This window comes from Silene latifolia, chromosome X, assembly GCF_048544455.1.
Source record: "Silene latifolia isolate original U9 population chromosome X, ASM4854445v1, whole genome shotgun sequence".
Classification (NCBI taxonomy): Eukaryota; Viridiplantae; Streptophyta; class Magnoliopsida; order Caryophyllales; family Caryophyllaceae; genus Silene; species Silene latifolia.
This window is the reverse complement of record NC_133537.1, coordinates 293,142,396-293,166,051: the sequence shown is the minus strand read 5'-3', so window position 1 is coordinate 293,166,051 and position 23,656 is coordinate 293,142,396. Positions and strand designations below refer to the sequence as shown.

The window sequence follows — 23,656 nt, the reverse complement described above, 5'->3', positions numbered from 1 at the left end:
CAATAGATAAATAAAAAGAGATTAAAAGAGTCTTACAATACCAAAGTTGGAAACTTTGGATGAATTACACCAAGCAAAGAAGGATTTAGCCTTCCATAATCTTGTTACAACCCACAAAATGAAGAAAGATTAACATTCAATGTCAAAGATTACACCTTTCTTCCTAAAATATCAAGTTCTCTCAACACACAAGTCTTTGAAATTATTCAATAATTAGATATGCTTAGATGATGATAAGGAGCCTCCTTTTTAGGTCACAAACAAATGGGCTTTCGGAAATAGGAAAAAAAAGGAAACCCCGTCGTAATGATCAGGGGAAAACCGCAGGCTCCGGTGTGGGCCGGAGGCTCCGGTTTCAGCCTGCACCACAATCTCGCGAAAGCCATATCTCCCTCGTTTCTTGGTCAAATAAAGCATGCAACCTACCGTTGGAAAGCTAAGATCACAAGATCTAACCTCCACTTAGCCTTACGTCGATACGAGGTCTGGAACTCGAGATATACTCGTTTGAAGTTGACCCTTGTGAAACCGAGTTTTCAATTCTTCATTTTGGGTTTTCTTTGTGCATTCCAAGGCTTCATTTTCCTTTTGTTTGCTTCTCTTGACTTTGAACTTATTCTCTTGGCTTACTCTTGGCTCTCCTTCTTCACTTTGGTTGAATGTGGCTCGGTTTTGACACCTAATTCGGCTTGTACAAGAACGATTTCTTCACCTCAACTTATCCTCATGAAACACTTCAACTACTCTTGAGATGCAAATGCCAAAAACAAGTTCAATTGACCCAAGTTACAACCAAAGTGGATTGGCCGGTAAATAGAACGATTAACACTCAAAACCGGCTTTGTGACAAGTTTATTCACTTTAAATTACCTAATTAAACGGATACTATTTGACTCTATCAGGTACCTCTAGGCTAGTGTTTGAATTCGACCTTCGAGAGAATGAGTTGGATGACCCGGAAAACGATGAGGGATTAATGACCTTAGCCATTACTAAGCCACCTTGGGGAAATGCATGTTCTTAGGGTAGACGGGTGTTAGGTTAGGGATTCCGACCTTCGGACCCAAGAGGGGGGTTGGTGGGTAGTGCTAGTGTCCTATTGCGAACCCGAGAGGGGGGTTTTAGGCGAATTAGAGTCATCTCCTCCTTTCTTGTCTACCCGAATGATTAGTCTAGGGAATCGTGACGTGGAATTATGAATCGTTGTGGGAGAACCGAGTTCTAGGCCTTTTTAATCATTTGAATTAAACCTTAATCTTATCTTGCTCATTTTCATCTCTCTTGTTAAATTGCATTTTGTTTTGTTTAGTTTAGTTGTTAGAATAATACCCTACCCTTTTTATTGTCGACTTAGCTAAGCTTAAGGATTAGAACGATTAATACTCTTCCTAACTCCTTGTGGGATCGACCCTCAATAGTGTACAACGACAACCGTGCACTTGCGGGGTTTAATTTGAAACCATCAATAGGTATGTCATCATCACCATCGTCTTCCTTGGTTCTGTTTATGGTTGTGGTAGTAGTAATAGATTGTCATACTGTTTTTAATAGGTGGTTATGGTGGTTTCTTATCGTCTTATGGTCATATGCGCTATTGTTGCGGATTGCTAAAGGTAGGTTTTCCTACTCAGTATTGTTGGTTGTTTAGTATGTTGTTTGTAGTGTCTGATTGTATTGGTAGTGTGATTGGTAGTGTGGATTGATTGTAGTTGGTGGTTGTGTGTTTGTCTCTGGTTTGCGAGGTGCGTCCTCGGCTGAGTGGAGTCACTTGCGGGAGTGGCTTCATGCCCTTGATTCGCCCCTTGTGGTTCCCGTCACAAGGGGATGTGCACATTAAGGAACTTGGGTTTTCGCTCGGTGTTGATGAGCGGGGATTAGGTGGGAACGGCTGCGGTCCCCCACTAGCGGTGTGGATTACTGGTTGCGGCCGTAATCTGGCTGGACTTGACCTTCGGGCAGTCAGAGGATTGATGGCGATTGGAGGAGGTGTTGGGTGTATGTTTGTTGTATCTAGTTTTTGTGTGTTCCTTCTGACCTTGTGTGGTGTTGTCTGTATTTTCTTCTTGTGTTGTGTCTGCCGCGATCTATTATGGTGAGCAGTCAGTCTTAGCAGGTTGATATGTGGAGCTTAGCTGGGTGCCTTGGAGGGACGTGTCTTCCACGAGTCATGGCAGAGATAGTATCACGTAGTTGATAGGTGTCACGAGTTGTATCTTTTGTTTTGTTGATAACTTTTAAATAATTTAATTGTTCTTTTATTGACGTTTGATATTTACTATATATTCCTCGGGCAACCGAGATGGTAACGCCCTTATCTGCTGGGGAAGGTTTTGTTAAAGCTCCTTTGTAGATGGGGGTGTTACAATAGGAGTGTTACACAAGAGGCGAAACAAGGGGTGAAACCATCTCCCGACATGGCTCACAATATCCAAACTAACAACTCTGATGATCACAAACACAATACGCAATACTATAATCACAACAATCACCCAACGCAATTAACCATATGATTGTACTGTGTAGGAAAACCCTACCTTATTCTTAAAATCCAAAAGCAAAGCAAGACGGTTTAGAACTGCTCCTCTACGAAATCGTCACCTATACAATGATATACATGCAATCCAAGATCTATAACTAATTACTCCAAATCCTCTAAATGAACCCAAATTAGGGTTTGCATAAACTCTAATAATAATAAAACTGATTAGCGACGATAACAACTTACTAGTGCGATTGACACGAAAATAAGGATCTCAAATGCTCAACGATCAATCAAACTTGCTCAGGAGGTGATTAAGATGATAAGAGAGGTAATTAGAAATGTTTTAGATTGTAAAAAGTGACTAGTGAACTACCGTAGAATGTTTTATAACCTCTAATCATTTTAATCAAAACCGTGCGAATTACTCGTCCCAGACCGGACACTCGGTCGGGTAACGAGTAAACTCGATCGAGTACACTCTACTCGACCGAGTGTTACCCACACTCGATCGAGTGCCCCCAAGTCAGAAGCCTGACTAAAAACACCCAACAACGTACTCGGTCGAGTGCACCCTACTCGACCGAGTACTCCATGCTCATAAATGCGTAGTATTACAGGTTGGCCCACTAGGCCCGATTTAAAAAATATTTTCCTATTTTTATCTACATGACAACTACAATAACATAAAAAAATGTATATAACTAAAAAATTATTATTATTTTTACGTAAAGTTAAGGGAAATGAAGTCGAGCCCAAAAAAAAGTTCATAAACCTACTTTGATCTTGGTAGTAGGTGGTTTTGTTTAAGTTGATAACCGATTTTTTGTTTTAATTTTGAGCCCATGAGCCCGTGGGTCGGCCCGCCTATTTAAATGGACGAGTTTGGACAATCAAACATGGGTCGCTATAATGAAGACGGGCAACAAAATTAAGCCCATTGGACAATTTTTTCAAGTGTAAATCCGTCCATATCCGACCCAAACCCACAAATAATCACCTCTAGTCTTAAGGGAGAGTTACCGGAGTATGCAAACCAAAGTCAACTCTTCTATCAAACATCAAAATTTAGAACAATTTTTTTCATGATATATGGGTCCCTTCTGTCCGAGGACTCCATATGAGTTAAACAAATATATTAGGATGATTTTGTGCAATATGACTAACACGTCTTTTTTCGGATGAAAAGAAATCCACAACTACTTACTTTGGAAAAATGTACACAGTATCCTTAAAGTTTCTTTTACTTGAAATACCCAATTTTTTGTTCGGAAAACATTAAGAGGTTATACCTCGTGTCTACGAGTTAAGAAAGTGATAATTTTTTTTTTTCAAATCGATTATCTTTCCGATAACTACAATTTGAAAAAAAAAAAATTGTCGTATTTGGATCCCGTGGCTAGGAGTTTTTGTACGGCAAAGTTTTTTTACCGAACAAACTTTGAGTGACCATATCTCTTGGTCACGAATTCCAAACTCGACAATTCTTTTTTAAAAAGTAGTTCTCGAAAAGATAATCAATTTGAAAAAAAAAAAAAAAATCGTCACTTTCTGAGCTCGTAAACATGAGTTATAGCCTCTTAAAGTTTTCCGGATCAAAAAATTGGATATTTTGAGCAAAACATCAAAGTTCAAGGGCACCACGTGCATTTTCCGTACTTTCAACCAACAACAACATCAGAGCCTTAATTCCAAAATGATTTGGAATCGGCTGACATAAATAATCCTTGTCCATGGGTGAACGTACACCTCAAAGCGAAAAAATAGAATATCATATCAAATACTTCCTCCATTCAACTCCACTCTACCACTTTGTTTTTTCACGTTTGCCAACGCATATTTTAAGCGATAAATATTGTTAGTTATGTGTTTGCAAAAATTATAAAAGTTGGATATTTTTAATGTACTCGTAAAGACGAATTAAACAAGATCTCACATGAATATATTTCCACTTATATATTAAAAGAAATTTGCAATTGAAAGTTTACTTGTGAATAGTATACAAAAATGAAAATGGTAGAATGGGGTTGAATGGAGGAAGTAACGAAGCAATTGTTTTGGTGCATAAAAAACAAGTCCACGACCAACTCCACGTAAAACATAATTTAAAAATGACGAGATTTGGTTCATTGTAAATTGTACAACATCCCCTTTGAGTCCTTGACAATGATCTTCCACTTTTACTTTTTGAGGTAAACGTTAGTAATTTTTGACCATAAATGTATAAAAACTATAGCAAATTATAACATAAATTAAAATATTTACATTTATTATTAAAAAATCTTATAAAATGGATTCTTTAATAAAAATAGGTAACATATAAATGCAGAAAACTGCGATTGAAGTAGTTTGAAAACCGTGTGAAAACAAAGTTGAAGATCATTATGAAAGAGTGGAATTACATTGGTATTCATTGTGCACACTGTTTTTTTTTTTAACATCGTATTGTTGGTACCTTTAGTTACACAAGTGTAATTTTAGTAATTAGAAATCGAAGCTCGACTTGCTACATTCGAGTTTATTTCAACTAAATACAGTAGTTAAGACTCAACGGATGAAACCGTCATCATAGAATTAAAAAAAAAAAAAAAGTAAATTACTTAAACTAATAATATCACAATGTGAGTAACTATACAAAATATTAGGGCTGTTTTGGGCAACCCGAATTTGGCAACTCAGTGAGTGAGTTGGAGCATATGGTACCATGAGGCATGAGGGCTAGAATCAACACCTTACCACGAAAATAGTAAGTTTGGTCGGTCATGACTCGTAAGGATAACGACCAAAAGTAGAAGTTAAATTTGGGCTAACTAATGATGGTGAGGATCAGGTCCTCCAGGACTATAACGGTCAGACACGACATATAAACTTGTAGATACACCGTCTCTTGGCATCCTCGCCTTGATAATTTCCTTGGCTTGTTCTATCAACTCGTCATTACCCTTGATCGGTAATGTGGGTGGTAGGGGACGGGAATGCAAACTTGAAACAGCAATGAGTAATGAAAGAAGGCAAAACCAAAATTTAAGTGCAGGCATTGTAATGCTCAAATGATGAATGCAAAATTTAAGATGGTTTTTGTATGCAAGTTTCAAGTGAAAAGAAAGGCGGGTTTATATAGAAAGCTCCACAGGTATGCATTGAAAATGTAGGTCAAATAGGACATAAATAACATATAATGCATTGCGACGATTTCCATTTTCCACTATCTTCCATTCTAATTCATGCATTCAATACACAGTGGATTTTGGCGTAAGAGTTGAGTGCCGTCCGAGACCACATTAAGAAGCCTTCCATATTTTTCATATTTCATACCCACAAAATCACTTCACTATCTCCAAAAGCCCATCTCTCTTCACTTTTGGAATATTATTTTATGCTTCTTCTCTTGGTTTTTATTCATGTTAAGTTTCAGTTATGTGTTACTTCGATACTTTACTTTACCTGCATATACAGTTGCGTGATGCATCTCCTAGTATCAATTATTTTACTCTCTACTATTTTTAGGCCAAAACATGAAATTTTAGATAAAAAGCCGTGTCCGCCACAACTTCGAGATGCACTCACCGTCAAGCTAGTGGTGATCAAAGAAAGATTTGTGCCGGACACGAATTTTGTGGCCATGGATAAATGGGTTAGAAGGGGAGACGTCCCATGAACAACATTACCATTAAATCGGCAGTTACGTTTTGTCCAAACTGTACTCTTCGTACTATTAGTGATTGTCTCAAGATTCTAAAGATTCCTGGTGGCAACACAATGGGTTTATACTTGGGTTTACCAACGGAGTTTGGTTCAAGGAAGAAAGATATTTTCTCACGGGTTATTGACAAGGTTTCTAAGCGGATTTTTAGTTGGAATAATGTCTTCTTATCTGCTGCTGGAAGATTAACTCTTATCTCCTCGGTTTTATCCTCACTTTCCATTTTCTCTCTATCTGCATTTCGAATGCCGGTAAGTGTGACTTCAAAAATTAATGCTTTGATTTCACAATTTTGGTGGGGTGGTTCCAAGACGGGGAAAGGTGTTCATTGGAGTAGTAGATTGTTTCTACATTCTTCTAAACAACACGGTGGCTTAGGAATTCGTCATGTTGGGTGTTTAAATCAAAGTTTACTCGCCAAACTTGGATGGAAGATTATATCGGATCCTTGCTTATTCAGTAAGGTGTTGGGATGTCGATATCGAATTACAAAAGAATCAATTATGAAGGCAGATTTAACATTATCAGGATCGTTGTCATGGGGTGCTAGAGGACTTCAATGGGGAATTCAATTGTTACAGAACCATCTTTCATGGCAGATTGGTTTCCCTTCGTCTCTAGATATATGGCGGGATAAATGGATTCAAAATTCTTCTCTCGCACAGCTTCATTCCCTTTCTGATATGGACCTTTACGCAAAACCTTTCTTGGCGGTCTCAATGCTTCAACAACAGTCTGGTCATTGGGATTATGATGCTGTGCAACAAATTTGTGGACAGAATATCGCACCCCTTGTGTGTTCCATTTCTATCCCTTTACAAGATGACCCAGATTATCTCTATTGGAATTTAAATTCTAATGGTCGCTACTCTAGTAAGAGTGGCTACACTGTGGCTTTCTCAAGATTGTGGGATGCACATTCATCATTAAAGGATAGGACCCGTATGGATTCTTCAACTACTGTTTTCTGCAAATCTATTATGTGGCATCTTCCTGTTTTTAACAAATGGAAAATTTTCTTATGGAAACTTCTTTCTAAGTCATTGCCATGTGGGGAAGAAGCACAACGACGGGATCTTCCATGGGGTTATTCCTGTGTTTTTTGTCCCTCTCAATCTCCTACTGAATCCTTGAGTCATCTTTTCCGCGATTGTCCTTTGGCCTCTCGAGTTTGGGCTGCATCATCACTGGGTATACGGTCACAGGTGGGAAATAGCGTTTTCATTCAGCATTGGGTTATTAACTGGCTGAAATACTTCAGACGGGTTCCCAATCCAATCCCGTCGATATCACTTTTTGTTAGTACTCTCTGGCATGTTTGGTGTCTTAGAAATATGATCGTCTTTCAGAATGGGTCGATTGACTACTATCATCTTTTTTCTTCTATAACCATGGAGGCAAACAATAATACCCGACTGGAACTGGATCGACGTAAGGACACGGGTAAGTTGCAACCAGCTGATCTAGAAGATGTGAATGCGGATTATCTTTTACGACACCATTTTCCTCTATGCATCATTGGTCCAGTGATTTGCTCAAATCACATACGCATAAAATGTGATGCCTCATGGACACCTAATTTAAAAGCTACTGCTGGATGGTTATTTCAAAACGGTACTGCAACTATCTTCCATGTTGGACGTACTTCCTTTTGGGCAAAATCTGCTTTTCGGGCTGAAGCCTCAGCTCTTCTTTTTGCTTGTACGGACGTTGTTAAGCATGGATATCGACATATTGATGCAACTTCCGACTGTCTGAACTTGGTTCTCCAGATTAATGGATGTGGCGATTTCAATCAAGATGCAGCCTCAATTTTACGCTCAATTATGTCTTTAGTGTCTTTGTGTCATTGTTTCTCCCTTAGTCATTGTCCAAGGAGTCTTAATAGGATTGTTCATGCTATAGCTAAGTCTATAGCATAAGTAGTCATTTGACTTAAAAAAAAAAAAAAAAAAAAAAAAAAAAAAAAAAAACATTACCATTAAAAGAATTAAGTATACAGTCGAGTGTGGTAATATATATTTTTAATTAGTTTGATCACACTAATTAGACCAAAGGACCCCCTCCCTCTAATCTTCAACTTCATTGGCATGTGCTCAGCTTCGATCAGCCTCATGCACCATCTAGTGTGTTCTTAATAGCCACTTGCAACTCAGAAAGATGCCTCTTTAACGGCAAAGATTCATACTCGTAAGAGTTTGTTCACGATTCACAGTTATAGAGGGAAATGAAGCTCATGCTCCTTAGTAGTTTACTAGTTAGTACTCACCTTTCCTGTTCTCTCAATGTTCAAATCTAGGCAGGAACCTGCAGGTCCAAAACAAAACGGAAAATAAGATGGCGTCATCAGGTAATATAGAATTCCAGTACTATCCTCTCCCATTCAATATACAAGGTCCACTAAAATGATGAACTCTATACATAGACATGTCGGCATGTGAGAGGTGGTGACGAGATTTGCAACACTCAGTGGCGCCCTACGGGTAATGTTATATTTCTAAAAGTAAGGGTCTTAGGTCTAAGAGATAATAATGATACAGGATATATAATCATGAAACCTTAAATACAAACTCTAGTCAAATAAGAACAACATAAATATTTGTGCACATGAACAAACATATGTGCATATTAAACCAGTCCGTCTCATTATAGACGGTCACTATCCGTCTATAGCTGTAGACGAACATTGAGAATTTGTGATATTAAACAGGGCCATCAGAGTACATATCAATCAAACAGAAAACTGGACATTTAAACTCTTTTGAGCCATTAAGAAATCCAAATCTGAAACAACATTCATCACACGACAGTTTACCCAATTACCACTCCATAGACTGGAATCCGTAATGTTCGAATACCTCCAATAAAACACTGGGATACTGTAACTACAAACTTAACAGAAGAAACCAAGAAATGCTATTCTTTGTGCATAAAATTAGCTTGATATCAAATTACAGAACACAGACAGTCTGCAACTTGATTTACTAAGCCGAGGACAAATTCCATCATATCTAGATTATCAAAAACCCTGAGCAATTTTTGGTACATCGTAAAACTCCCATCAACAATTCAACACTCTACTCTTAAGCGTTTACCTAAATTGGTTATGGGTTGATCTAGCTTAACCGAAACACTTGGAGTTCAATTCCTTGGCAATGAAGGAATGTTAAAACTCACAACGGTTTCCCTCAAAAAAAAAAAAAAAAAAAAAAAAAAAAAAAAAAAAAAAACGTAGTGCCCAGCTCAAATCCAAACATAGAAAATGACAGCACATATTTTACCAGGGCACAAAGTCAAAATTACATCAGCCAATAAAAATATGTGCAGAAAGTATAGTTAAAATACTAGAAATAATCTTAGTCATCAGCTCCAGCAAGTGGCACAAGATAAGCATAAGCAACGCCCATGACTAGATTATACAACAGTGAATTGCCATAGGATACTCTCTCCGTCCCGGGGAATTCTTTACGTTTATCACGCCGTACAAAGTTACCCTTACGGAATTACTTTTTTGCTTCTAACTTTTCAGGGTCCACTTACACATGGGTTTTGCAAAGGCTCTTTGGTGATATAACAAGGTAAAAATATGCTTAAAAGGAAACCTTAAGAATTAGCGGAGAAACCTATGAATGGAATACGTAAAGAATTGCCTGGGACAAAAGAACTACCAACTCCTTTTCATGATTATTTGGAAAGGCTAGGTTTCAGCAAATGCAGCTCATATTGTAGAAATTGTGCAGTTAATTTCAGACTCTTTATAATCCCTCCGCCGATGGTCAAGAAATCGAACTTAGCACATGGGTAAACCCATTATAAAACTTTGATACTTCATTTTCAGCCAAAAGGTCGAGTAACTTCCATATAATAGCCGAATTCAACAACCGAATAAACACCCGTGTCAAACACTAGTAGTGTAGCCCAACCAATACATCCACCAACATCAGATAATAACAGTACTATTAGTAAGTTTCCATATTTGAAAGATTAATGGAAGAAATTTCAGACTATATTATATGGATATAAAGCTTTATAAAAGAGAATCACATAAAGACATAATAGGATCACTTTTTTTTTTCTTAAATTTATGTCTCTCTTCTTTTAACCGACTTGGTTAGTGGATGAGAATAGAAGGATCTGTTTGGTTATTTTCTACCTGATAAGCCATTTTCCTAAAAAAAAAATGCACTTCCATTGTTCAGTCCGGCTGTTCGGCTCTATAAATTAGTGCCTATAAAATAGAGCAATATATAAAGCTCATGTACTTTTATACACTATGCTTCAAGTAATGGTGTAGTATTTCTTAGAAAACTCTGCAAGTATAACCATATTATTTACTTACTATACTAGAAATCCAGCTCGGGCCCTGGGTCCATACGAATGGGAGTTTCACACGTTATTTATATGTTTACATATTTCGTTTTAGTCCGGAGTTGAACATGGTATGATCATAAGAGCGATTAACCCTACTTGTTGAATTTTAACAGTATTGAACTCTTACGGATTGAACTTGAGATCTCGAATTATGCTATATAGCTATGTTACTCCGAGACTTCACTTAACTGTTGTGTCGCGTGTCAGACACGTGTCGGACACTTCGACACTTCAATTTAGACCACAAAATAGGAAAATTCACCCAAAATAGCCGTGTCCGACACTCCGACACGTGTCAGACACAGACACTGTGTCAGATATCATTCCCTTACCATTTGATCTAAGTGTTCGGGCGGTTTCATATGTAAATTATGATGTTTCTTTTTCTATTAAAATGACATGTGCATTGTACACAAAGAAAATCAAGGTAGGCCACTTCTGAAAGACGGTAGGACGGACACACATGTCCACCGAACACTCTGAGACATGCATATGTATGACACCGGGAGATTCCCATGTGTCGGAAACTCACAAAGTTTTCAGCATAAAGACCATAAAGACAAAGGAAAACCATAAACTGATATCTTCCGGGTATCACCTATGGTCTGGTTTGGACAGTTATTTGAAAATTGGCGTAGCCCATCACAAGACACGTGAAAAGACCATAAAATCATTTCATCAAGGTGAGTATTCAATAAAAGTAAAAGGGAGGCATCACAAACCAGGAAAATGGTGTAAATTCAACCGAAAGTTTCATTATCAAAGAAAATAGATCATTCACTGATAAAGAGTTTAGTGTATTGCCCTCAACGTCGGCTTATCTGACAGTTTCCAGATTTATTAATACCATAAAATGGACAGGTCACTAAAAAATAGTACATGGAAGTTGACAAACTAACACTAATAGAATCCTATTTCTACTTATATATGGTAACAGTCGTTCAAGTGATTAAAAAGTATTTGACTCCTATACATCCATTTCAGGTGTAGCGTAAAGTGATAAAGCACTTGAGCTAACGAGGTATTCTCACGTTACTTTAACCAATAAGATATTGTGAAAGCTGTAACTATATCTTGTGGAGGGTCCATGGAGGATTAAGTGGTTGTACGGACCTAGCATAGCCTAAAATACAAACAAGGTCTAAGCTACACTCGGCAAATGGGTCATTCGGGTCTAGTAAGCCAATTGCAGGTTCCGTTGTCTTGGGGTTTGTTATTGTGTTAGTTTGTCTCTCGGTCATTTGGTTCAATACTATTGAATCAATAGTATCCTTTGATCAATTGGCTCATTTTCGATTCGTGATTATTAAAATTTTGCTTCTGATTAGTCGTCTTAACTCTTAAGTCATTTCTGAGAAGTTGTTTTCGAGCAGGGTTGTTTTGGATCTATGTTCGGATAGTTCTTTTCATAATTTGGTCAGGATAAGTCTAATAAAGTCAGTTTTACCCGGTCTAATCTTAATCAGTCAGATTTCGGGAAGAGGCTAACCTGGTAAAACTGTAAAAGGGTTGGCCAGATTAATAACATACAGAGTACTACGTAATACTTATCCACAAACTACAGGCATGATAATATTGTTTTTTTCACATGCTTTAATTTCTTGGTGGGATTTAAGATGCTCCATTTGGCGGATTAGTGCCATTAACCCCAAAATAATTATTGCTACACTAGACATAAATAGTAGAGAGGAGACTTTTAGTATCTTGGATTTACTTCATGCAATGCAATTTTAAAATCTGTTATTGCACTTCAAACCTCAAAAGCCACAAAAGGAGAACTTACTGGGGAGGTCATAGATGAGCATCTCATAATATAGCTCCTTTTCTTCATTTTGTTGGCTCTTTTATTCTAAATACGAAATAGCAATGTTGCACGCCTGACAATCAAGAAACGAAAACAACTTCAGGATAACAACAGTGTCTTAGTACCAATGATTTGGGGTCGATATATATGACTCGGTTAAAAGAAAAATATAATGAAGAAAACTTTGGTACTAAGCAGTAACATTTCACTTCTCAAGAAGCTAATTTTGGAACAATAGACATACATGCTCTTGCTGAACTTTATATCCTGTTTGGAAACCTCAGTCAAGTGTCGAGTATCTTGTTTCTCCGTCTTCGGCAAAACCTATTTGAGCATGGATCCATTAAATGGAAATAATAATTTAAAAAAAAAATGGTTCTATGAAGGATGTCTGCAGCACGCAACAGAGGTTAGACAACATTCCTGAATGCAGATAGTCATAATGAAGACATAAGCAACAGTCAGAATAGGATGGTTGTAAAATCTGAGCGCCTGGAAGAAACCAAGTTAAAATTTGGTTTCAAAATTGAGATGCCAAAGAAAACCAGAGTAAGTTAAAACCATTCAAAGGTTATCCAAAATTATCATAGGAATAACTCTCTACCATGATAAAACAGAAACTGGAAACATAAGAAACACAAACTGTACAGTTATCATTATAATGGCAGGTAGATTTTACAATCTATAGCGAAGATTCTGGTTGTGTACAGAATCAAAAACCTCGTGCATGACGGTTTTATGCTAATAAATTGTAATACTGCATGTTATCTAACCCTATAGGTTTACAAGGTTTTAGAATAATGTGCAAGTAAAACCTCCTTAGTCCTTACACAAATATTTAAGATACAGAATAAGTAGCTACTTGTGTACAAGACTGTACATCTAAGTATCACAAGTATATAGGAACAGCATCACATGAGCCAGCTCAGCGAGCCCTACATACATTGACAGCTCCATCTGATTAAATTGTTCCTTGCAACTTGATGGTCAGTCAGGTAAAATAGGCAGCCTATCAGTGAAATGTGAAGAACCATTTCCGTTACCATTGGTATGCATGAATTCCTCGAGTGCATTTTCAAAGTCAGCTGCCTTCCTATCCATCTGTTTGCCGTGAATACTCGAATAAAGGGGCAAGATACGAAGGCGCGCATCTGGTTCAGTGCCTAAGATCTCTGACTGTAAATGGTATTTTCGAGCAAGTTTTGCTTGAAGAAGCACGATGTAGGATGGCCTTGGCAACAGCTCTACAGTTTCACCTTCAGGGATAACCAATTCTTCAATGGCAATCCGTGCCTCCTGAAACCCAAATAAAAAAAAAACCAAGAAATTTAAGAACACTCAACGTTCTAACTGCAATGCCATAGAGCCTCACTACCAAGTTGATTTGGGATCGGCTAACATGAATCATCATTTGACACAGTCAATGAAAAGAAGCAACGACAAACAACAACAAAGCCTTAGTCCCAACATGATTTGGGGTCGGCTAACATGAATCATCATCCAAAACTGTTTAGGCATGAATCCATCACAATGGCCAAAGGCATGGTAAAAACAAAAGTAAAAATAAAAATAAAATGAAATAAAGATGAACCATCAATGAAAAAAAAGAGGAAAGGAAGGCACCATGAAGCCTCCATATTACAAATAAAGCTACGAAAGTTGTACTCCGTATTAGCTATGAAGAATCCTTACGATGATTTTAATCAATTCACCATGGACAACCTCCCTTTCTCCAGCCCTTATAAATTAAGGAACAATTATTAAATACTCACTTTTAAATTCCAAGATTTGCGAAACACTCCTAGTCATTTATTTTTTCCAACCCCTTCCAGATACATTGTTAGGACTAGAATTACCCAAACTCACTTTCTGGAGAAAAAGGTCAGCTTCCCGGCATTGACCAAAGGATACACGTGCAAAACTTGCTTTTTTTCCTTCTTTTTTTGATATCTGTCAAACTACTTCTCGTTTCCTTTCATTTACCCTCCTAAATTTGGGATAAATAATCATAAAAGGAAAAAAAAAAAAAAAACTGACAGTTCAGAAGCAAAATTACATTTCCAATGCTAATGCGGTTCGACATTGTCATTATCTAGAACTGAAGACTTCTTCAACTGATAACCTTAATCCATAACTTTTCTTAAGGTACTCGATGGTTTGCAAGATCAGTAATTGACGTGGTTGATAAAAGGTGAATTATACCAAAACAACAAAATACTAAATTTTGTTTCACTTCCATCACTGATCTTGATGTCTAATTCACCTTTTACCAAAACAACAAAATAGGTTTTTTTCTTTTTGATGTAAGAAAAAACATTTTGTTTCGCTTCCATTGTCAGGTCATTTGCAATCAAATACATCTGTATTTTTTTTCTCTCCATCCATCCTTAGTCTACCAACTTCAATCCATCTCATACCCCCTTCAAACAGGTCAATAACAATATGAATCCTGCAAAATCAAGTGATCATTCCACGAAAGGAAATAACCATTATGACAGTCCAAACAACAAGAACGCTCAACTCAAAATAAAAGACAAAGGCATCTTCTCCCTTTACACGTGTAAATTATACTTGGAGACCATCACTAATCATAAATTAGGATAAAACAGTACTTTGACGAGGAATTATTGAAGCTGGCAGCATGAGTTAGGAAGAGAACATATACACATAATCAATTTTAAGCTTACATTATCTTCATCACGCCATTACCTCAAGGGCGTCAGTCCTTTCTGAAGGATTTAGCCTTTCTTGTGATTCAGTATCCTTTGAAATGTCCTCAAGTTCAGTCATTAACGAGCGAAGTGCTTTTGTTACTTGAACCAAAGAGCAGGTCTGCACGATATCTAGAGTTCAAAATGACTATTTTTTTCAAAAGGGACATAGAACCCAAACCAATAGCAAAGAACAACCTTTGTGACATAAACAGGTTTCTCATGAGTTTTGGCAGCAGCTTGGATCCCTAGATTTTTCTTGAGCTTGGACTGCAAAGCAAGTAAAACATCTGCTTCACTGATGTTATCGGTCAACTCAACTGCATCATCCAAATTCAACTTTTGAATCCCTTGTACAATAGTTGCCTCCAATATCTAAAAGTACGTGAGTAATGATGAGTTCAAGAACTAAACTGTTTGCATTGCAAAAAAAAATTAGCTTCTAAGCTACTACTCTGCATGATCAATGCCCAATTACCCAATATAAACAATCTACTAACCGACATTTAGACTATTCTTCACTTGAGGAAACATGAAAATGATTCTAGCCTCTTACAATGAAATTCTTGATGCATTTATTGCCAAAAATAAAATTCTCACATCACTTCCTCCCCTCTCCTCCTTCCTACTTTATTACTCCATAGATTTGTAATAAGTTAAACATTACAGCTATTTTCCTTCTTTTTAAGGTATATCATATTCAACATCCTCTTTCTTTTACCCCCATTTTTATTTATCTTTGGGCCTGTGCACAGTGCTTCCACTTTTATTTCCTATCTTCTTCCGTACAAAGACAGGCTCACTGCTACTGTTGACTTGTAAAGCAGGGTCCCCAACTACAGAGCAATCATACAGGTCGATGTAATAAATTTGGTCATGAGTGCATGCATGATATACTGCACAGGATAATATCTTACCCCATACACAAAGATTCGAATAGGCCTTCCAGTAACCAAACTGTTTTCAGTTGTGGGAGAATCCAAAGTAGATTGGCTGTTGTCTTTTTCTACAATTGCTGAAGAAACATCTTTTGGAACAGCTTGGATGGTCTCACCACTGTAGTGCGGTACAACTGATTCTCCTTCTGATCCTTCTCGTCCCTGAAAGTCCATTTTGCGTACCTCAAATTCAGGGCATCGACCTGCATCAACAACTCATACTAGGAGTCAAATAATACGTTAACAACTTTATTACAAAAACCAGTAAAATTGGCATGCATAATTTTACTAAATCTTTCAAAGAAATGACCTTCAACCATATGATTTGCCAAGTTACAGTAATTCATATTCCATAATTCAGATGTCTATGAAAATATTATAATAATAAAATGAGTCATACTTGAACTACAATCTGACCCACAAAAAGGAGCTTACCAGCGAGAAGGGCATCAACTGTCGTTTGCAAACTTTTGTGAACTCGCAACTCTGTTTTTGAAATTAATTCAACAGCACAACGAAACGTTGGAGGACCTTTTCTCTCCAGAACTGTTTTCTGAACCCGTCTCCTACTAGCCTCTTCATCGCCCAGAGTTACACTCTATCAAGTAAACACAAGTACTGATTTTTACCTTTAATCAAAAACTAAAAAAAGATTGAACTTAACAAAGTTACTTTTTGAATTGCAAATAGAGTAGAGAAATAAATGGAGCTCGAACAAGTTCAAGAAAGAGAAAAAATAAAGGTTCTAAAACCAAAAGATAATATGATTTCTGCATTTAATATTATGAGACAAAAGCACAAAAGCCATAAGTTACGTAATAACAGCAATGTCATTTTGTTGCTTATATTACATAATTAGAAGCAGCCTTGGATTCGTCAGAGCTTTTCTGAATCCATCGTGATACATGCTCCTTAGTTCTAGAAATTGGCTTCAAGCATAGAAACTTTAACTTAAAAGAAAATATAGTTTGCTCTGCTGTCCCTTTTTGTTTTAACAAGAGTATTTGCATCCAAAACCCCCAGAAGACCTATGAACTAATTTCAAAAAATTGTTAAGAGTAATCCATCTGCAGCCAGCATGTCTAGAATTTATATAATGCGCATATTGGAATGTCAAATACCTCATAAAAACAACAGGCGAAACATCAAGCTAGAAACCATGCAACGATTATGCTAATGTGATATTTCTTTTGGACTTTTGGAGCGCTACTAAAGTTACATGGGCCAAGCCGTAAACCAAACAATCCACTTAAGCATATGTTACATTCTTGCAATTAGCCGTATGATCATATATAGAGAATCAATTTTAAAAATAAAAATGTCAGATGCTAATTATTTTGTTAACAGAACCTGTATTCCTCCAACAAGCATATCCAAAGCAGGATTCTTGATCAGGTTGTCAATTGTTATTCCATGAGCAGTGGCAACCAGCTGTATTCCACGCTGAGAAATCGTACTGGCAGCCATTGCTTCAAGTTTTGTGCCAATCTCATCAATCACAATTACCTGAGGCATATGATTTTCTACTGCTTCAATCAAAACCTGTAAAACAGAAAACAGTTATAATTCCTTGACCAAAATCTTATCAGCGTGCAAACAACCACCACAAACTATCAATAGAACTCGTGGGGAGTGGAGAGGAAGGAGCAGTATTGATGAATACTTATTGCTTTACAGATCACTAGGGGCGCATAAAAGATGAAAGGAAAACAAACAGAGCATTCCAAAACATACTCTCTCTGTCCCAGCCAATAATTTATGTTTGTTTTCTGCTTGGTTTTCATGCAAGCAGTGAAGCACATGCAAGGGGGTTAGGGTCTCCAACGCACAAAACATGCCTCAAAAAGAAACGTAAACTACTGGTCAAGACAGACAAAATTGGATACCAGAACGACTACTGCATATGCTAGGTTGAGAGGAGTAATTTTCAACACTAGATTCATATGAAATGAGTGTGGCTTCTTACAAGTATCAGTTGATAGGCCGTAGAATGTCATAGTTTTCTATCAAACCCAGACATATCAGCTGATAAAGAATAACCAGCCATCAAATACACGGATGAATGAATAAGTGGGAAGAAAATAAAGGAGCAGGAAAATCCAAGACTGCGTGAAATAGATTATTTTCATCAGCTTTGGTCAAATTAGAAGGATCAGGTCACATACCAAAGAGAGAGAAGCTAAATGAATAAACACATTAGACTAATGATGGAAGGCATAAGAAAAAAAAAAAACATAAACAGAGAAGCATGATTGTGAAATTCCTGCAGTAGCACGGATCACCAGGAAGATTAACTGCTAAAACATAAATTTTACAATTTCCCTTATGCCTAATAATCCTTCCCAATTTTTCCGAATTAAATTAGTAAAAATATCAAGTGCAAGTAACTTTGTACTACCTGCTCCTTGAAACTCATATTCTATATTGGGGTGTGCTAGGATTGTGGACTGCTGATGTATTAATAAGGCGAAATATGTTGTAATAATTGTCGTGGATGGAACATGGAGGTGAAGAGAGGGTAACAAGTTAACAACTACCCCATAAAGGAAATTATTAACCCCAATCCAAGCGGCCCCTTGGAAGGAAAATGAACAATCCAAGCAAACCCTTAGAATGAAAATGAACTTCTGTTAGAGCCCCAGAAGCAAACCCTTCTCCTAAACGCTCATTATTTTACTCGATAAAATTCTATACTCTCTCTAGACGATATCGCCTTCTTGTTAAAAGTTAAAACCCAGGAGTAGAAATTCCTTAATTGCTGGATTTCAAGATTCACAGGGAAATGGCAAACACATTACAGTGCAAGGGTTTGTGTCCTTGAAAAAACAGAAGTGTTATTCCCATCTTCATCAATTAATACTTGAAATAACTCTCACACAGATTTGAACCTCCGCTTTATCTTTTTACCATTCACATGACGCGCAGTACACTAGAGTTCTAGGTTACAGCTATCAGATGCCCTTTTCTTTCTTCCCTTGTAGGAAAATTTTCATATCAGTCAGCAACTCAGCATCCAACTAAAAAAAAAAAAAACCAATATCCATCTAATGTAATCCAAGAGGAAGAATACCCAAAGCAGTATCAGGTTGTACCATATGTTGCATATCTGAGTGTGGTACTTGCATTCGTCGAGCATTTCCAATTCCAGCATGTGGTATGTCACCATCTCCACCGATTTCATTTGAAGTATCAACAATCATGACACGTTTTCCACATTCATCAGCAAGCATGCGAGCTATTTCCCTAAACAAAAACCAAGAAAAAAGTGAGGTTTCATGCATGAGAATGATCCTGAATGCCCAAATATTGGTAATCAAACAAAAAGAAAAGGGGCTGAAAAAGTTGACAAAACAAAAATAGCCATTTTTCCCTTCATGACACTTTTCTGTCAGCTAATTAAAACATGTGCCGAAAACAACAAGAAATTGGACCGATTTCTCTACATTTCAACTCACTCAATAATAAGAGACGGCTTTAGCGTATACAGGTAAACATCAATGTCTTAAATGAGTGGAGATTCAGAAGTTTTAGTGGGGAATGGGGAGTAACAGGTACGTTGGAAGTAATATTCACAAGTTATTCACCATATAATTTCTGAAATTTAAGAATTTCATTCAAGATTCTGCTAAGGTAACTCCACTGAGGCAATACCTTCTTCATCTACCTTTACAGTAACATACTTCTAAAGTGAACAACATAGGTAACCACAACTTTTCTCGGTGGAAGGCTGTTAAAATTGTTAGTAGGAGCATGTCTAAATAGGATCATAATGTCCTAGTCAGTCTATAAGACAACAAGCACATGACTACAGCCTTAGTAATAGTAACATCCTTCATCAGCCAGCGAAATTGATTATATACAGAATCAAAGCTAATGAACAGACCCGCCAAAAGCCTATCTGAGACTGAAACTAATTTAATAAAAAAAGCAAATACAGATTTATACAGATGGAGAGCCCAGTGCAAAATAGACAGGAAAATTTGTCTCTTGAAAATTTTTAATTATCATGAACATATTAACAGGCAATATCTAACGCTATAATGAATAATTGAAAAATTGCTCTGACCTAATTATTGTAGTTTTCCCAACTCCCGGAGGCCCAATGAGCAAAAGTGAAGCACCATCTTTTACCAAGTCCCGTAATAAATCAGCACTTCCTGTTATTGCCCTGCCTACACGGCAGGTTAAACCGATGATTGCATCCTTCCTATTCCGGATGGCACTGATTCGATGCAAAGTGCGGCTGATTCCTGCTCGATTGTCAACAGCAAAGTCACCAACCTGCGGCATGAAGATATGTTAGCTCAATAGAGCATACTCATATCTGGAAGGCTGGATATATTAGCCATCAAAAAAAATCAAATATCCATAGAACCATACGCCAACTAACTAAAAATAAATCTACACACATAATTTTGTCCACCTTAGTTGATAATCCATGAAAGTTGCCAACATCTCTGCATTTTACCGGAACCCATAGCTTATGTTCAAGATACAAAATGCTTTGTCATTTATTAGAACGCTTTCTCACGTATCTGTCACCATAACCTTGCCATTTCTTTCAAACAAAAAATAACCACAAAATATGAAGAAAGGATTAACCCCGCCCGCGGTAACTGAACTGAAACAAGTAAACAACCACATCTCTGATCTCCCACCTCATTGAACTTGCAATAACCTATTTGCTGATTAAAAAAGGCCTGCGTACTTCTAGTAATCTTCGCACTGAAAATTCTATCTTCAGAAAAAAAAAAAAAAAAAATCGTAGCAAAATAGTTGTCATTTGTCATACAGTAGCATATACAAATGTTATACCCAGCTGCACAAAAGCCTACCCATTTTCCTAACTAAACCATTGCTTGATGATAGCATATAACACGTCACATATCACTCCATTAAAGCAAACATGCCTCACAAGAGTAACAACCCTTGTACTCCTAACATAGTACAAAAGTTAATCCAATACGATTTGGGTGCTCTCCATGTCCGACAATTAACTATACCTCACACCCCTCTTATTACAGCAAATGCAAAGAGACGATAACAAAGGGCAAATGTCATAAACCTAAGCTTCTAGTCTACTACTTTTTAAGTTATTCCCTCCAAGGGTTCCATTTTATTAATTATCTTGTCGCCGTAAATTTGCAGTAACTTTGACCCATATAAATGATCAAATTCGACCATCAATACCAAAAAGGAGACAATATAATTACAAATAGGATAGAGCATAGGCTCAGAGGCACTATAACGCAAAAATGTTTTTCCAAAACCTAGTACAGCACACCTTCCATTTTCCTTAGCTTTGGGAGCTGATATACAAGTAAGCAACAACTGAAGTCAACAAATACCGAGTATAATACCAAAATTTATTGCATTTTAAGTTTTAACTACTATTTGATACAGGTAATGGGAGAACCCACCCCGAAAGCTAGCTCAAAGTGTGATAGAGCCATTTCGATATAAATCCACACAAGTCTCTTATATGACCAATGTGGGACATTTGCAACGGATCGTATCACTATTACTCTATCTTATGAAAAGAAACTCCAATTTCTGAGTTGATATCACAAATGAGGGATAATTTCCAACCAACAACAACAGCAAAACTCGGACGAATAAATCCTAGAATACAATCAATCTAATGTAAGACCGTTGTACGACATACAATAACCACATACGGAGTACTTAATAACACTACCGTGTAATGCTGCTAACAAAACCCTAATTAAAAAAAATACCTGAGAAGTAGCAAACTCAAGATCCTGAAAAGTAATCGGACTATCCGACAACTCAAAATCACCGGAAGGAAAACGGGCCAACGGTCTACGGCCTAAGTCCAATACAACTTCAATCAGCTCACCAACTTCTGGATGGTTCTTAATACAACGCCGCATCTCGTCCGGCAACAAGCCCAACATACGGCCCAATTCGTCGTCATCCGGAACCGAGTCACTCGGACCCGAACAGCAATAAACAATGCCCGGGAAGTTTGTCGGGTGGCCGTGAATGAAATTGAATTTGAAATTGGGAGTTGGCGGGTAGTGTAGAAAGTAGGGTTGTTTTGGCGGGAAATGGAAGTTGGGTTTGTCGGTGGGTTGACGAAGGAAGGCGCGGTTGTTGGGAGTCACGATTATCATATCCACTTGCACAAATTCTTATCTACTTGTCTTTGCTATCGACTCGATTCTCTCAGTTGGGGATTTCCTTTTGTTTTTTTTTTTTTTTCTTTTGGCCTTAATAAATTTAGGAAGATGGACAACGCTGGGATTTCTTTCATGCACTTATGCATTTTCATTTTTGTTTTTATTTTCTATTAGTGTTCAAAGACTACTTCCTGTGTTTTGAATCTTTGAGCTTAGTTTTTAGTTTAAGATACGTTTTTAGGCGTTTAGAAAATGTATCGCTATTTTGCACATTCAATATATCCTGCTATAAATCTTGTACTATCAAATTTGCCTTTATGAGGAGTGCTAGTCAATGAAAACTGCTTCTCACCTTTAAGCTTGATATTGCTTGTCTCTTACTTTCAAAAAATCGTATTGCTTACTTTTATTGCTTTCGTGTGTTGGACTTTGATAATCGTGACTAGAATTCCCGACACACACACCCCGAGTTTTAGTTGGTCGAAGTTTGTTGGGTTGGCAAATTCATTCCCATTTAAGTCTGTGATCCTAACCGCACCCCCTGGAAGTATGGACTTGACTAGGAATGGTCCGGCCCAGTTGGGTTTGAACTTTCCTCGTGGATCGACAGGTAAAAGAGCTCTAATTGATTTGAGGACCAAGTCTCCTTCTTTGATGTTCCTTGGCTTAACCCTTTTGTTTATGGCTCGTTTGATACGTGCCTGATATGTTTGCACATTATGTAATGCACGCAATCTTCGTTCATCCAGGAGGATGAGTTCTTCATATCTATCTTTCTTCCAATCGGCTTCTGGGATTTGACTTTCGAGTAAAATACGCAAGGATGGTATTTCTAACTCGACTGGTTGTACAGCTTCCATGCCGTAGGTCAAATAGAAAGGGGTGGCCCCAATGGGCGTCCTAACAGATGTACGGTATCCCCATAAAGCAAAAGGTATCTTGCTTGGCCAATCTCGATAGTTGTCAATCATTTTCTTGAGAATTGTGACAATGTTTTTGTTTGTCGCCTCTACCGCCCCATTAATTTGTGGTCTATATGGTGAGGAGTGGTGATGCTTTATTTTGTACTTGGCTAGCAATTGCTCAGTCTCAGCTTGGAAATGTGATCCATTGTCACTGATGATCTCATGTGAGCAACAAATCGACGAGATGATGTTGGTTTGTATGAACTTTGCCACGTTCTTGGGTCAGAAGACTGTGTAGGAAGCCGCTTCTACCCACTTGGTGAAATAATCGATTGCTACTAGGATGAAACAGGTGACCTCCTGTTCCGGGAGTGATCTTCCGATGATGTCAATTCCCCAAGCAGAAAATGGCCAGGGAGATGTCATGGTGTAAAGCAATGAAGGAGGGACATGTTGCACATTCCCGAAGATTTGGCAATTGTGGCAATGTCTTACATATTTGATGCAATCGGATTCCATTGTTGTCCAATAATAGCCCAAACGTGTGATTTTCTTTGCCATCATGGGTCCACTCATGTGAGGGCCACATTCTCCACCATGGA

At 37.5% G+C, this 23,656-nt stretch overlaps 1 protein-coding gene across 1 annotated transcript; it reads right to left on the bottom strand.

The window, feature by feature from the left end:
• Nucleotides 1-12,991: 12,991 nt before the first annotated feature.
• LOC141616981 (protein SEEDLING PLASTID DEVELOPMENT 1) lies at nt 12,992-22,259 on the bottom strand. Its single transcript, XM_074434150.1, has 9 exons — nt 21,745-22,259; nt 20,073-20,287; nt 19,099-19,249; nt 17,357-17,548; nt 16,442-16,604; nt 15,986-16,209; nt 15,267-15,443; nt 15,067-15,189; nt 12,992-13,653 (listed from the first exon to the last, which is right to left on the bottom strand). The coding sequence occupies exons 1-9, from the start codon at nt 22,141-22,143 to the stop codon at nt 13,345-13,347; spliced, it is 1,953 nt and encodes a 650-aa protein (XP_074290251.1). The 5' UTR covers nt 22,144-22,259; the 3' UTR covers nt 12,992-13,344.
• Between the last annotated feature and the right edge of the window lie 1,397 nt (nt 22,260-23,656).

Bases quoted from the DNA above. Each gene is read 5' to 3' on its own strand.
- LOC141616981 (XM_074434150.1), bottom strand. From the start codon at position 22,143: ATGATAATCGTGACTCCCAACAACCGCGCCTTCCTTCGTCAACCCACC. The intron at 20,288-21,744 runs GTATTTTTTTTA...TTCATGCCGCAG, and splicing joins TTGAGTTTGCTACTTCTCAG to GTTGGTGACTTTGCTGTTGA. The intron at 16,210-16,441 runs GTAAGCTCCTTT...TTGTTGATGCAG, and splicing joins AGTTGATGCCCTTCTCGCTG to GTCGATGCCCTGAATTTGAG.